This window comes from Brachyhypopomus gauderio, chromosome 7, assembly GCF_052324685.1.
Source record: "Brachyhypopomus gauderio isolate BG-103 chromosome 7, BGAUD_0.2, whole genome shotgun sequence".
NCBI classification, from domain to species: Eukaryota; Metazoa; Chordata; class Actinopteri; order Gymnotiformes; family Hypopomidae; genus Brachyhypopomus; species Brachyhypopomus gauderio.
The window spans coordinates 22,816,018-22,831,978 of record NC_135217.1 but is presented as its reverse complement, the minus strand read 5'-3'; the positions used below and the strand labels follow the sequence as shown (position 1 = coordinate 22,831,978).

The 15,961-nt window shown below is 45.6% G+C and overlaps 1 protein-coding gene across 1 annotated transcript in view; it reads right to left on the bottom strand.

Annotated features, from left to right (window-relative positions):
• Positions 1-1,094: 1,094 nt before the first annotated feature.
• The window catches only part of map3k22 (mitogen-activated protein kinase kinase kinase 22), a 38,979-nt gene continuing 24,112 nt past the window's right edge, over positions 1,095-15,961 (bottom strand). Inside the window, exons 10-18 of the mRNA XM_077012661.1 lie at positions 15,744-15,817; positions 14,186-14,247; positions 12,092-12,163; positions 10,458-10,622; positions 9,581-9,729; positions 9,206-9,337; positions 6,393-6,522; positions 4,871-5,048; positions 1,095-4,553 (exon numbers count right to left, since the gene is read on the bottom strand). Coding sequence (XP_076868776.1) covers positions 4,325-4,553; positions 4,871-5,048; positions 6,393-6,522; positions 9,206-9,337; positions 9,581-9,729; positions 10,458-10,622; positions 12,092-12,163; positions 14,186-14,247; positions 15,744-15,817 — 1,191 coding nt within the window. The 3' untranslated portion in view covers positions 1,095-4,324. The remainder of the gene's footprint in view (positions 4,554-4,870; positions 5,049-6,392; positions 6,523-9,205; positions 9,338-9,580; positions 9,730-10,457; positions 10,623-12,091; positions 12,164-14,185; positions 14,248-15,743; positions 15,818-15,961) is intronic.

Sequence of the window (15,961 nt, the reverse complement as noted above, 5' to 3'; positions counted from 1 at the left end):
ACAAGGTTGTATAAAAGTCATCACCCTAATGAATAACCTCATCTGAGCCCATCCTGCCCCCAGTATAGGAGCTCCTCAGGGTTGTCTTCAATCAAATCAATCAAATTTTATTTATATAGCGCTTTTTACAACAGTTGTTGTCACAAAGCAGCTTTACAAGTGCCGAGTCCTAGCCCCCAGTGAGCAAGTCAAGGGCGACATTGGCAAGGAAAAACTCCCTAGTTTTTTGCATGAGGAAGAAACCTTGAGAGGAACCAAGACTCAGGGGGGAACCCATCCTCCTCTGGCCAACACCGGTCACCATGACAACAATTGTCTTCTCACTTTACACCATCCACTTTACATCCATGGACAATTCTGTGAGAATAAGACACACTGATGACACAACCTTGGCAGGCCTCCAACCATGATGGAACCCAATACCACATTGAGGTGGACCAACCTGGTGCACAAGCCATAGTCTTCTCCTTAATACAGGCCAAACTTTGCATATACTGAATCCCGAAACTTCGCATTCTATTCAACCATCGCGTAAATCCATCATCCTGTTTTGAACTGCATCATGGACAAACATGGGAAAAATGTGTCAACAAGGCACTTAAAACCATAGGCAACTCGGCCCCCTAACCTCAGTCTGTTCACACCAGACTGTGAAGCATGCAGAGAACATTTGTGCAAACACCTGATGAGTAATATGTGGTCAAGTACAAAAATAAGCTGTGAGATCAAACCAAAATATTGCAACCATTGACATTTACTATCATATCTACTCCACAATGACAGTTATCCATAAAGAGTAGGTTTATTTAAAACATGGAGACATTTTAATAGGTTTCGGGGCTGATCAGAATTTCAAACTTAATATTATCAGAAATAAAACTATGCTTTGGGAAAACTACTGTGTAAAATGTTGAGTTGACAAGAGTAGCCTAATTCATACAAACTATATAATATTTAACTATAATGCTATAATATGGTATTATAACACTATAATGCTATAATATGGTATTATAACACTATAATGGTGTGCTTCGACAGAAGCTAGTCTGCTATCAACTGTAATTAATTTGCTTCACATATCAAATACTCCAATGTGATCTTAAACATTTAATTTATTTATTGAAATATACAAAATCATTTTCAGAATAAATGCATACAGGCTTTGTCATCAAGGCGGTAATGAAGTTTTCATTCTTAGCCTCAATCAAAAACCACAGAGGTCAAATCAACACTTATTCTCAGTTAAGACCTAAATCCAGCTCTACAATTTCTATAATATTGTATCTAAGGTTTTCTGAATATAATAAAACATCTCATAAGAAAGTGCAGTACTATGTCCACAGAGCTTAGAAAATTTAAACACCCTTTCAAAAGATTCACATTGTTTTGGCCTTGCACACAATCTTTAAATTGGAAGTTTATCCTCTTTTCCTATTTTGTAAATGTATATACTGTTTTATGGAACCAGGTGAAAAAACCTGTGCAAATTAAAACAAGAAAGAAAAATAAAATCTAGGATGGACAAGCCGGCTCTGGTTTGAACACTGGTGGTAATTATGCCTCAGAGTTCACAGAATCATTCAGGCTTATCCCAACTGCGATTCTATCGATAGGCAGTGCTCACTTAAGTACTTCCACATACTTTGAACTTGTTTTGTATAAGGGCTCTGAACAGCCAATTGATATGTCCGTTTCTGCTCCATAGCAGAGTAGGATGCTCGGGATCCATGTTTCAATGTTTTACGATGAGTGTGTTTCTCATTTAGGGCTGTAGATTCTTCAGGACTAGTCCTGCTCATCTTCCTCTCCAGCCTCAGAAATGCTTGACGTGGTGATGTGTTGTACACTGCTTGCAGAAATGCAAACCACATGCCACTCAGTTCCTGTGAGGGGTTCTTCCTTCCTCAAGGTCCCACTATGCATATTCATTCTGTTTCCAGCATACCACAGCTCTTAATCCTGAAGATACCCAGAATGCTCATTTGGTCTGTATTATGGTTTAATCCCAAATGCAGTTTAGCTCGGTGAATGATTTTGAAGGCAAATGGTTGGAACCTGAGTCCAGTTAGAAGTGGAAGAGTATTACTGAGGGGTGTGTCATACCCAAGAGTATTTACTGAGGGGTGTGTCTTATCCAAGAGTATTACTGAGGGGTATGTCTTATCCAAGAGTATTACTGGGGTAAAGTGCACCACTGGTTGGTTTCCACTGAACTTCATTTAAAACCACATTTAATCTTAACTGATGTTTCATTCTGTACTCACTTTCAATGCTAGTGGTTGTCACATGTACTGTAAAAGGAAAACACGTTTGAAAATGCTTAAAAATTTGCCATAGGCTCTAGTGCAGCAGAGATTTGTCCTTTTAAGGGTGTATAAAATTTCTAAAAGTTCTGTATTTACAATACAATCATCTTAATAAAAAAAAAAAAAAACAAAACTCAGGTTAGCATGTCTGTTTGTTCAGAAATACAGCATCATTCACGGTGATAGGGGACAACTGAACGTGCAGAATCCACCTGTAAATGCTTCAAAAAGCACTGATCTCCTGTCAGTGGGCGAGAAGAGAAGAAGGCACTAACTGTGGCAATCACTGCAGATTACATGAAGTGTTCCACTCCTGGATGTTGCCTAGCGATAAACATTTACCTGGTCAGTGCAGGTGAAAGATACAATTATCATGTCCAGTTTCCATACAGAATAATGCACCATACAGAATAATGCACTGTAGTGACCAATGGAGTCATTTCCAGATGAAAGAGGATCTCGGTTGAAAGCTATTTTTCCACAATGATAACTAATGAAAAATCCCATTTTGGATGGCATTAGTGTTACTAACTTGGAGGGGGAAAAAAAAACACTGAAAAAGGAAAAAAAACACTTTCTTTGGTTGCTTTTGACAATTTGAAAACACAAACCTTTAAAATTATGTAAAAGGAATGTCAATAATTCTGTCATACAAGTCTTCAATGCCAATCCTGTCTTAAAACAATCTCCTCAATACTATTGCTTAGATGTAGTAAGCAACCTTTAAAAACAATACAAAAACTGGTATTTTTACTCCAAACATCTGTGTATCTGTTTCTGTATAACACTTAGAAAAATATTTTTTACATCAAGTTGATTATCTTGCAGTTTGAAATTGTACAGATACATGTGTCAAAATGTGCAGTGGAGCTGTGATTTATAGTGGCCTGCTGATATTCAAGTGCTTTGAAACATCACATAGAACAATTGTCTCTATATAAACCTTATATTATATAAAAATAAAAATAAACTAACAAACAAAAAAAGGTTTTCATCCTTGATCTTCATTAGCTGAGCACTCTACAGACTCAAAGAAATGCACACAAAACGTCTCTGGTTTACACATTCACCACTTCAGTGGTTGCACATGTGCTGGTCTGTGTTATTTTACCTGGTTAGATTCTAACCATCAAACACAGTAATCTTAAACTTACTCAACGGAGTATCTTACAGTATCTGCTTGCGAAACGTGGCAGGCCATTGCTATGTACTCTAAAAGAATGGCACAAAATTCCAATTAATTCTTAATAAACGGTTCCAAATCCAAAGGGTCACACCACGGGTTTTGGACATACTAAAAACCATGCACAAAAAGACACTTTTCCCCCACTGGAAGAAATAATTCCCCTACATTCAACGTCCAGAATGCATATTTTTCAGTTGAGGACTTTTTTTTTACGCCACCCCAATATGACTGGCACTCATTCAGCATGTTCAGACTGTATGTCTAGAATCACTTCACTGAATTAACTTTAAACAATGGGAATCAAACTGATCTAGGCATGACGGGTTAAGCCCAGCTCTAAACCATCACACCACCTGTACAATGGCACATATGCACATCGGGGCACTGGGGTGTCTCCAATGACATTCAGAATCATGTGTGTGAATATGTGTGTGATGATGTTCCATGCGGGAAGCTCATAATGTAAACAAACCGTCTCCTAGCACAGCAGCTGAAGTGCTAGTATATATGTGTGTTTCTAAGTACTGAAGCATATGCAGACCACAGGTTCCTATGTATCATATACATATTACATGATATATACATATCATATCATAGTGTATAATGGGATAAGAGTGGCGTGTGTGTATGTGTGTGTGTTGTGAGGTCGGAGATATGCAGTCTGTTTTATGGGGCTAGTTTGTTAAGAGTGGGCTGGGGTTGGAGGAAGCTTCCCCAAGACCCCGAGTGGCAGTGTCAACGGGCAGGAGTGCAGCCCTGAGCAACACACGCCCTGGGAGCAACACACGCCCTGGGAGCCGCCCTGTGAGTTTCAGGAGCCGCCCTGCGAGTTTCAGAAGCCGCCCTGGATGAAAATGTGTCTGAGAAGCTCCTCAGCGGTGGGTCGCCACTTCTCCTCCACAAACACTTGGCGTAGGAAGTCCCTGCAGGCGTCCGACACGCCGTCAGGCAGGCTGGGCTTGGTGGGCTGAGTGGCAATCTTAAAAATGGCCGCCATCGCTTCATACTCAGCCCATGGGGGCTTCTGGGTAAGCATCTCCACAACTGTGCAAGCCACACTCCTGAGAAATAGCAGAATTACAGATCTGTCAATCACCATCATACGATGAATACTAATGATTGAATGACTTAATTAATGAATACTTGAATGTAATACAATGAGTCATGCTTAGTGATGTACATGTAAATAACTTGAGAATATATACATCGACCTTATGTCTATTATAGAACATCAAGTCAAGTGTTCAGCAAAAACCTTTTAATCAGCAAAATTTAGATCTGTTTATATCACTATTTTGTGAATATAATCTTCAAAACTGTAATGGTCAAGGCAAAAAATAATAAGAACGGCAAAGGTTTATTTTATTTTATTTTTTACCAGACATCTGCTTTGCGGCCGTATCCTTCTCCATTGATGACTTCCGGGCTCATCCAGTAGGGGGTGCCAGTGACTGATTTGATGCCTGTTCCTGACATGCATATGGTCTGAATGCGCTTGCTGGCTCCGAAGTCTCCCAGCTTCACGTTTCCAGAGGAGTCCCTCAGTATGTTGGCCCCTGGACGGAGACACGTGCGGATCCAGTTACACACCCTCTCACATGTACCAGCCTGACTGACTGCAGGAGATTATTAGCTGGGCCATGAGCTGTGTACTTGAGACACGGCAGTCTCTCTTCCCACGCCTCCAACCCAAACTATTTTCCGTTGGAAAGGGCTCTGTATTGAGATGTTGCCTGTGTGATTTGTGCTTGTTTGAGCAGTGACTAATTCAAGCCAGCCACAAGCCCTCCACACCCTTAAAGCAACTGCGGAACTGTAGACAGGACACTGGAGAACCAGACAGACAGACACCACTCCAGCGGGTCTCCTGTACAGACAGAGAGACACCACTCCAGCAGGTCTCCTGTCCAGACGGGGAGAGACCACTCCAGTGGTTCTCCTCTCCAGACAGACAGACACCACTCCAGTGGGTCTCCTCTACAGACAGACACCACTTCAGCGGGTCTCCTCTACAGACGGAGAGACACCACTCCAGGGGTCTCCTGTACAGTCAGAGAGACACCACTCCAGCAGGTCTCCTGTACAGTCAGAGAGACACCACTCCAGCAGGTCTCCTGTACAGTCAGAGAGACACCACTCCAGCAGGTCTCCTGTACAGTCAGAGAGACACCACTCCAGCGGGTCTCCTGTACAGTCAGAGAGACACCACTCCAGCGGGTCTCTTCTACAGACAGACAGACACCACTCCAGCGGGTCTCCTCTACAGATACGTCCAGAGAACCTTCAGGTTTTTATAGGAATAACAAAGACTTTCTTGAATGCATATTAATCAATTAGAAAAAGATGAATGTGAAGTGGATGTTGGTATTCCTGCTGTCCTCCTCCAGACACGCTCTGTAGGACTAACAAGCCTGCCACACAGACACTGGAAACGATGAGAACACTGTCTGACCACGAGGGTTTCATTTATGGGGTTGTTTAGCTGATACACATGAAAACGAGAATGAAAACATGGTAACTACACTCATGGGCAGCATTCACAGAGTCAAGGAGTTTTGCTCAGCTAACCTAAAGAATGCAGTGTTTCTTTTTACTTCAGTTGACCTGAACCAAGGCGAGTTCCGCTGTCTGGGGTAGGAGAGAGCAAAGCCAACATTCTTTCTCCTAATATTTGCCCATCTGCTGTCTCAGACATATTATTAGCAGGCATAAAGTTCAGGATTTAGGAGGTCATCAGTGTATGATTTTGAGTCCAATATATTCATATTCATAAGGATGTACATCCAATATATCTAATTAGTATATTTTTCTCTCTCTCATGCTCTTTATGTTATATTGTTAATATCATGTCTGTCCCCACCTACCCTAAAGAAAATAGCACAGAAAGCAGCGTAAGTTACCTTTGATGTCTCTGTGAACAATCATGTTGCTGTGGAGGTAAAAGACGCCTTGCAGAATTTGCCTGGTGTATCTGCGGGTCACGTTCTCCGTCAGGGCCCCATACGCTTTCAGCTGGTCCTTTATAGAGCCCTGCACACACACATGGTTGCCACACACAGCAGACGAATGTTATTTTGAACAAGTAAGAGAAGTCAGGCAATGCACAGTGTGCAGTATACAATTAAAATGAAAATCCCCAAAGGACAGTTAAATCCTTGTGCAAAACGGCTGATGGTGTCATACTTGTATTATGTGGCTTATGGTGTCACACTATTAGTAGCACCATGTGGTTGTGAGGTCCAGAGCCCAGTCAGGAAACATAACTGTACTAAATTAAACAACTCCCCAAAAAGAACCAGCTGAATTTCACAATGCATTAAAACTCCACAGAGAACAACTGCATGATTGCTGTCCACATATTTACATGCATCAAACACACCCTCTTCTATAACTCTACTGGACGCACCCTCTTCTATAACTCTACTGGACGCACCCTCTTCTGTAATTCTAGTGGACACGTCCTACTGCTGGAGTAACTCTACTGGACGCACCCACATCTGTAACTCTACTGGACGCACCCACATCTAAACTAATGTGAAAAGTTAAATCTAAAAAAGCAATACACTAAACAGTACATGTGGCCGCAGTATCTTTTAATATTTTCCCTATAAGAGAACCAAGCCAGAGACATCATCTCTCAGCCAAGTGCAAACATGCTGAGAGAGCACAAAACTGTTTAGAAATGTTCCAAACATTTCCTGCTGTTACCTGAAACTAGCATTCATATATTTTTTTTGACATATTACAATGTAACACACAGCGACCAGTCATAGGGCGTGACGACAAATAACCCCACCCCAAAACCCATATACCCTCACGTTCCTCATGACACAACATTCTTTGTTGTATCACTTCCCTCTTGTCATCTGCACGCTTGAAAAATATAGTTACATGTAGTTTAACTATAGCTACATATAAACTATGTCGGCGATGACCTGCACTGATGTGTATCTGAAGAACACTCAGAAGAACAGCAGCATGCACTGCTCCTTGTTGCTACAGGAAACACCCCCCCCCCCCAAAGGAAAAAAAAAAAAAACACGATACCATTGTGTCAGCAAAAAAATTAACAACAAAACAAAATGTGCCAAGAAGCACCTCTCACTCGTGTGTTTTTCACAGGGACGCCAGCTCCCGTGTTTACCCAAGTGGAAGAGGAATTGTTCTGAGCTGTGTGTCCGATCACACAGCTGCAGCCCCCAAACGGTGTGTGAAGGCGCCCGTGCGTGCACGTGTACATGCGAGAATTACTCGACACTCTGACCCGAGCCCACTAACGCGGCCGGCATTTCCACGGGCTTCCTGTTTTCAGGTCGCGCGGTGGAAACAATGTTTCTCCAAGGCCCACGTCCAGTAAGAGCTGTGACATGAAGGCCCACACTGGACATCTCCGCACAGCCCACAACACTGCAGCACAAACTCCGCCGCTACCCCACCGTCAACATACGCTAGTCAAAGATCACCGTCAGTTTGCCATTTTACTGGTGCTGTTTTTGCAGTGTTTAAATAGCGTAGAGTACACACAGACTGACAGAAGGGGAGAAGACAAATTTTATTGTACAATGCATCTATCAGCTTCCTGCACAAATCACAAAGTCTTGCTACGGATACTATTAGACCGGTCTACTTCAATCACAATTACACTACAACTCATTCACGTCAAAACTACTCACACCCAATTCATTACTACAATTCCTGTTCATTTCTATTATTCCTGTACTGGTCATTACTCACTCACACTAATACTATTCTTTACTCTCTCATAACCTAAAGGCTCTTCCTCCTTGGCACACGTTCCATCATTTTGCCTAGATTCTCTCCTCCTCCCCTCTCCTCCTCTCCTCTCACTTCTCCCCTCTGCCCTGTTCTCTTATCTGTAAACAGCAGTGGAGTCCTGTGTTGAGGGGGACCTTGGCTGGCTCGGGCACCGTTACCGCAGCTCCCCGCCAGAGACCTTGGTCAAACATGGACGCTCGTCTTTTTCCACACAGCATGTGAGTAAGACACTTAAATAAATGGCCAGCATCAAAACAGCACCCTGGATATCAGAGGCAGAGAGGGGCGGAGCTCGTTAAAGTGTTCACTCTAACGAGCGTAGGGAAAACGAAGCCATAAAGATGCACGTGTGCTCGGGGTGGCCGCATTCTTGCATGGAAAGGGGCGTAAATACAGCAAATTTTATTACATTTTAATTGGTTTAATCGCTAATTCTTAATAGGCTTTGTAGGCGATCAAACTGCAACTAATTACAATCAATGTTGTGTGAGTATTTATCTGCAATGTTCACATCAATCACAATTTATGTAATTCCAGATGTAATGGCGCGTGTCACAGTTACTGGCTGTTCGGTGCAAACCCAGCACTCAGGACGACTCGCGTACGACGACTCCTCACAGGGAGAAATGTCCACAAATGCTTCAGTCTAATTTGAGCCTTTGTCGGTTTCCTATGATGTGTGTAAGTGTGTGTGACAGCACTGTGAACCCCCAAAGAAGTCCTGAAGATAAGGCAGATGAAGCAACAATGCTAGATTTAGTGACTCAAAGATCAGCGCTGAAGCAGATGCTGGATTAATGACTCATACTGACCAGTACTGAAACACAGGTAGAAGGTGAGGTCTGACTAAATAGTCCTTTCAACACAAAGCCACCATGCAACACAGCCAACAGCCTGCCGATCCCACTGAACGAGTTTGTGTTCAGCAGATACACACCCCTGGCATGAACTCCACAAAGATAGAGAGTTTCCTCTGCTCAGCGTCACGCAGACAGCCGTAGTACTGAACGATGCGCTCGTGATGAAGATTTTTCAGGAGCTGAATCTCACATTCTAGAGCATTTACTTCCTACACAGGAAAAGAGAGAGAGAGTGTGTGATACAGAGAGAGAGAGAGAGAGAGAGAGAGAGAGATGTGATGAGTCATAATGAGAGAATTTCCCTGCATTCTCACATCATATGTTACCACCTATTTCTGGAACACCACCTTTCTCTGAAATAACACCACTTCTGATAGATATAAAAGTCCTTGTTGTGAAACTTTAGAATGGTATGCAGAATGGTACACGCTGGGAAACTTGTTTCCACTTACCTTGCTGGTCTCCTGGCAGTCGGGGTCAAAGGGCACCTGTTTGACAGCCAGCTCGCGGCCCGTGTCTGCATCGTAGCAGAGGTAGACCTCACCGAAGGCTCCGCGACCAAGCAGCTTCCCCTGACGCCAGTTCACAGGCGCCCGCGGAGCTGCACGCACGCACACACACACACACACACACACACACACACACACACACACACACACACACACACACACACACACGCGTCACCACAGATGCATTCCATATACAAACATGCAGACTACATAAACTCAAACCGCAACTGCATTTACAACTCAATCTCATTCAGACTTATACATTCGATCTGATTTATACACATCTGCTCTGCATTTTTTTTTTTCGAGAACAGGCCTGCTGACACTGAACTAGTCCTCATTCTCTTCTGCTCAACATTTTTCTAACAAATTCCACACTCCTAAATCAAACAATAAATGTGTCCCACTGCGGAAGCTTCACACCTCTCACACCCCCGTTTCACTGATCGTTGGCAAACACATGGGCACAAGCCTCAGTTGGGACTTCCCAAAGCTACAGCAAAACTCATTTGTACCGTTAATGCAGCGATGAAATCTAAGTTAGCATTAAACGTTTTTACCACTGGAGGAATGTTCTATACGGGTCACTCTCGGAGGTACAGCTCACCTCCTGAGGTGCACACGTGGAATTAGGATGTGATGCTCTGAATCAGTTTGGCAAACGAGCATCGAGATGAGCTTCAAGAGCACTAGCCCCTGTAAATGCACCCAGCCTCTGGTCAACCAGCAAAATAACTCCTGGCTCTGGAGGGCTGGAGGTGTGTGCATGTGTCTGTTGGTACATGTGTGTCCGTGTTTGAAAGTGTGTGTGTGTCCTCACATTTGGGCGTGCTGCACTGGCTGCTCTCGTTGGCCCAGACGGCGGTGGGCAGGTCTGCGCTGTACTGCAGGGTACTGTCTCCGGTACAGCTCCGTGTGCGGCTCGACGGGACCAGCTGGAAGAGGTTCTCCTGTGGCATGAAGCTGCGTGGGAAGGTCCTCCGACCTGACACACACACACACACACACACACACACACACACACACACACACACACACACACACACACACACACACACACACACACACACACACACACACACAGAGTTAACATTTACATATGCTTACATTTAGCCAGCTAACGCCTGGCTCAAAGCCACTCCCATGATCTAACTGCAGGTCCAACCTTCTCAAGAGAACGGAGGAGGCGTAGGGGCCCAGCCCAGAGGGGCCAACACTGAGGAGAGCACTTGGAGCTCCACTCCAGCTACATGGGCATGGCCACAGGGCTAGTGACTGACATGATAAGTCATTTCAGAGCAAATGTCCACGAGGGAGGGACTTGTGTGGACATCTGTGATTTCGAGTAGATGTCCCTGGGATGAATGGTGGAGGAGCTGGAATGGTGTCCTGCTTAGATTTAAATATTATGCAAGAGCATACATTTAACCCACAGAACACGCAACTTGACCCAGTATCTCTCTGTCTTTCTGTCTCTCTTTCTCTCTCTGTGCTTGTCTCCCTTTCTCTCTCCGTCCTCTCTCTCTCTCTCTCTCTCTCTCTCTCTCTCTCTCTCTCTCTCTCTCTCTCTCTCTCTCCCTCTCTCCCTCTCTCTCTGCTGGTGAGTTTTGAGTTTTTTGAGCACTTTTTCCTTCCTCTACCTTCCCCCCGCTCCATAAACTCTCTCTCTCTCTCACACACACACTCTCTCTCTCTCCCCATCTGTCCCTCTCTCCCCTCACTTATCTCTCTCTCTCTGTTTCCTCCCTCAGCCTGTCCCTTAGACAGGAAGCAGCTCTTAGTCTGCTGTTTTGATACAGACACTGTGTACCCTCTCAGGGGAAACACAAATCACACACACACACACACGCACACAAGGGTTTTGATAAATGGTGTACTCTCTTCAAGGGGAAAAGCACGTTGCTGCTGGCCAAGGTTATGTAGTATAGGACCACGACACACACATGCCGAGAAAAGTATGTGTGTGTGTAGTCATATGCCACATGTGTAACACACAGCTGGGAAACACACCTCTCCTCTGCAGAGTGTGAGTAATGTGAGGAGTGCAGTCAGGTGCCAAGGCCCAGGAAGGCCCTGTGCTTAACCACAGCTCTGTCTGCACGCCACAGAAACGGGGCAGAAACCAATCTAACATCAACAGCTTCATACTGTAGCTCTGCACAATGACTATCGGTGCAATTCCTGCTAGGCAACAGACATGGCAATGCATCCTTGTAGGTTGAAGCATAAAAAAATAAACTACACACAAATATTTCAACCATGAGTTCTATATAGATTATGATCACCGGAATCATACTCTTGATCCTAGACACTGATGTGATGCTACACGTGTCTTTTAAAGTCGGAATAGAGCATTATAAATCATCTAACATCATTTTTCATTAAGTAACCTAAAGTCTCCTTTTATAAGTGGTGTGTTTAATCAGGCAAATGCTCTGGTAAAGGGGAGCTTACCATCACCGTAGTCTTTACTACGACTGGAGACGTGGAACTGGCGGGGAAAAGTCCCGTGCTTCACATGACGGCCTACAGGGGGAGCAGTGAGACGCAGAGCTCAGTTAAATGATGAAGGCTGAATTGGGCTGCACACCAACAGTTAAGAGCTAAAAACAAAGGAAAACAACCCTAAAAGTCCTGGTAGAGCTAGAGGTAGATGTGGGGTTGTGGTAGAGGGGGTAGATGTGGGGTTGTGGTAGAGGAGTTAGATGTGGGGTTGTGGTAGAGGAGTTAGATGTGGGGTTGTGGTAGAGGGGGTAGATGTGGGGTTGTGGTAGAGGGGGTAGATGTGGGGTTGTGGTAGAGGAGTTAGATGTGGGGTTGTGGTAGAGGGGGTAGATGTGGGGTTGTGGTAGAGGTGGTAGATGTGGGGTTGTGGTAGAGGGGGTAGATGTGGGGTTGTGGTAGAGGGGGTAGATGTGGGGTTGTGGTAGAGGGGGTAGATGTGGGGTTGTGGTAGAGGGGGTAGATGTGGGGTTGTGGTAGAGGAGTTAGATGTGGGGTTGTGGTAGAGGAGTTAGATGTGGGGTTGTGGTAGAGGGGGTAGATGTGGGGTTGTGGTAGAGGAGTTAGATGTTGGGTTGTGGTAGAGGGGGTAGACGTGGGGTTGTGGTAGAGGAGTTAGATGTGGGGTTGTGGTGGAGGAGTTAGATGTGGGGTTGTGGTAGAGGGGGTAGATGTGGGGTTGTGGTAGAGGGGGTAGACGTGGGGTTGTGGTAGAGGAGTTAGATGTGGGGTTGTGGTGGAGGAGTTAGATGTGGGGTTGTGGTAGAGGGGGTAGATGTGGGGTTGTGGTAGAGGGGGTAGATGTGGGGTTGTGGTAGAGGAGTTAGATGTGGGGTTGTGGTAGAGGGGGTAGATGTGGGGTTGTGGTAGAGGGGGTAGATGTGGGGTTGTGGTAGAGGGGGTAGATGTGGGGTTGTGGTAGAGGGGGTAGATGTGGGGTTGTGGTAGAGGAGTTAGATGTGGGGTTGTGGTAGAGGGGGTAGATGTGGGGTTGTGGTAGAGGGGGTAGATGTGGGGTTGTGGTAGAGGGGGTAGATGTGGGGTTGTGGTAGAGGAGTTAGATGTGGGGTTGTGGTAGAGGAGGTAGATATTGGGTTGTGGTACAGCTGCAGTTAGAGCTAATGGGCACTGAATGAGAGGGGACATGTGTTCTCTCATACTCCCATTGCTAAAGCGATAGGTGGGGGTGTGCACGGGGTGGGGGCGTGGCCACATGCTATTACAACAGCGGGGGCGGGGGATTGGGGGGGGGGGGGGGGGGGTCTGCTGTGTTCCGTCCTGTCTCCCTGGGTGACCAGCCACATCGTTCTTTCGAAGCGGCAAAAGGAGAGGAAAAATCGACTCATACAGCCAAGTAAACAAATCAGGCTGCTCCTATGGAGATAGCCTTAGTGCCCAGGCTGAGTGAGAAAGAAATCTGTGAGTCTGTGAGTGAGTGTGTGTGTGTGTTGTACTCTCATGAATAGAGTAGCTGTTCATGTGTGGTTGGTTTAAATTTATTCACTCTTGACTGGAAGAAATGTGTTCTTTTGTATGTGTGTGTTTGAGTGTGAGAGTTAGTGTGAGAGTGAGTGTGTTGGAGTGTGTTGGAGTTAGTGTGTGTGTGCATGCATGTGTGTTTGTGTGTGTGTGTGTTCCCTCACAGGCAGGCCTCACTCTGTTTGGGAGGATTACTGTCTCATTATCAGGGTGGCCTGCCCTGTTTGATGGGCGTTCAAGAGGAAAATAACAGGAGGAGAACAAGAGACAGACAGGGAGAGAGAGGGAGGAGAGAAAGAGAAAGAGAGGAGGAGAGAGTGAGAGTGAGAGATGGAGAGAGTGGAGATGCTTCCGTCACATCACTCCAGAGATGTGTACAAGTTGAACAGTCCTTTCTTTTTGCCAGAGTTATGGCCAAATGACCCTGGACCGCCTGTTTTGGCATGCGAGCTCTTCTATCAGGGAGCGTGTGAACCCCGGCAGGGCCGCTCTGTCAACACACCACAGAGCAGCCGCACTAGCCACACCCCCTTCTCAGAGCTCCGCCCCCAGCTCCACCCAACTCACCTTTATAGTCATAATTGAGGTTCAGGTAGTTGTTTTCTCGGATGCTCGGGGAGAACGGCGGACTGTGATGGGGGGGAGAGAGAGAGAGAGAGAGAGAGAGAGAGAGAGAGAGAGAGAGAGAGAGAGAGAGAGAGAGAGAGAGAGAGAGAGAGAGAAATTAAACCAGCGATGGGCACTTCCTGTCTGTGAAGAACATGCGGCTGGCGGGCTTGGGCCCTAAAACATGCACTCTGACCCTTATCAGCTCTGACAGCCTGAGGAGTCAGCTGACCACCTGTGGGCAAGCTCTGGCCTAGGGGAGCAAGCCTGTGATGGCGCCCCCACTGGACGCCTGGGGAGCTGCAGCACTGGTGACGGCTGTGCTGAGGTTTAAACACAGCTGTGCTTATAAATTACCTGCCATGCGTGTGGATGTGGAGACATAGCTCTCTGATAAATGCTATAGCCAGAGTCAGGCCTGCAACACCATTTACGAATGGGTTAGATCCAAAGGATTAAAGAACTTGTGTAATTTAGTTATAGTTCACATCTTTTAACAGCAGCTAAAAGACCTGGAAACAAAATTCTCCATTCATGCACTTTGAGTTTGTTAGGAAAATCCTTCTGGTCATCCAAACCCCATTAGGTGGTCAGCATGAGGGAGGCTGGTCTCAGGTGAGCAGTGCTGGCAGCTGCCAGACTGAAGTAAACAATGACTCATCCATAAGGCGGAGAAGCAAACGCACGCTAGGTAGCACATACACACGTGAGCAAAGTTTCGCACGTCCTTTCTCTTTTAATCGGAGCCTGATCTGAGGTTAGCTTGCTCCGTTCAAATCGTGACCTACAGCCGTGTCTGGACAGAGGTCAAACTGGATCGAGGTCAGACTGGACAGAGGTCAGAGCTGCCTCCAGCACTGCCAGTCCCAGCGCCAGTGACGTCAGCCGTGCACCACCAGATCCCGGACAGAGGGAAGAGGTTCCGTGAGCTGGTTTCCTGACATTGTTCCGAAAGCCAGAGGCCAGATAAGGCTTGTGCAGGTAGCACTGTTGCGCTCTCTGTCTCTCTCTCTCTCTCTCTCTCTCTCTTACACTCTCTGATTTCTAACCTTTATGTTCATTTAATTTACTATATGTTCGCCCATACGTATCAAACACTCCAGTGGTATTTCATATGAAGATTAAATTAATTATTACAACATAATTCCCTCTGCTCTCTCCCTGATAACACTGGAATTCAGGCATCCAGATAAGGCCTGCTGTTGCTACGGCAATGCCAAGGGACATCCTGGTTGGCCTCCGCAGTGATTTGATTCTGTCAGCAGGGAGCCAATGCTGGTGGCATTACTACATGACTGCACTAATGTGCTGAATACACACACACACACACACACACACACACACACACACACACACACACACACACACACACACACACACACACACACACACACACACACACACACACACACACACACACACACACACACACACACACACACACACACACACACACACACGACAGCAAAGCCAGGCGGGTGTTAGCAGGCTCTGCGCTGTTCTGGAATGTTCTGCTCACCTGTCCATAGTTTGCTCCAGTGACTGACAGCTATTCGAGAGGGAACCATCGGCACTTCCAAAAGGCTCCATGATCTGCCCAACACAGCACAGTGAAATCACGCCTTCATTACGGTTTCTAAAGCTTCTCATCTTTAAAACAGGTCCCATTTTTAAAATATTGTTTTAGATTACTGTTTTGAGGTCCAAAAATCTTAAGTGCAATTGCGGAACGCGGTT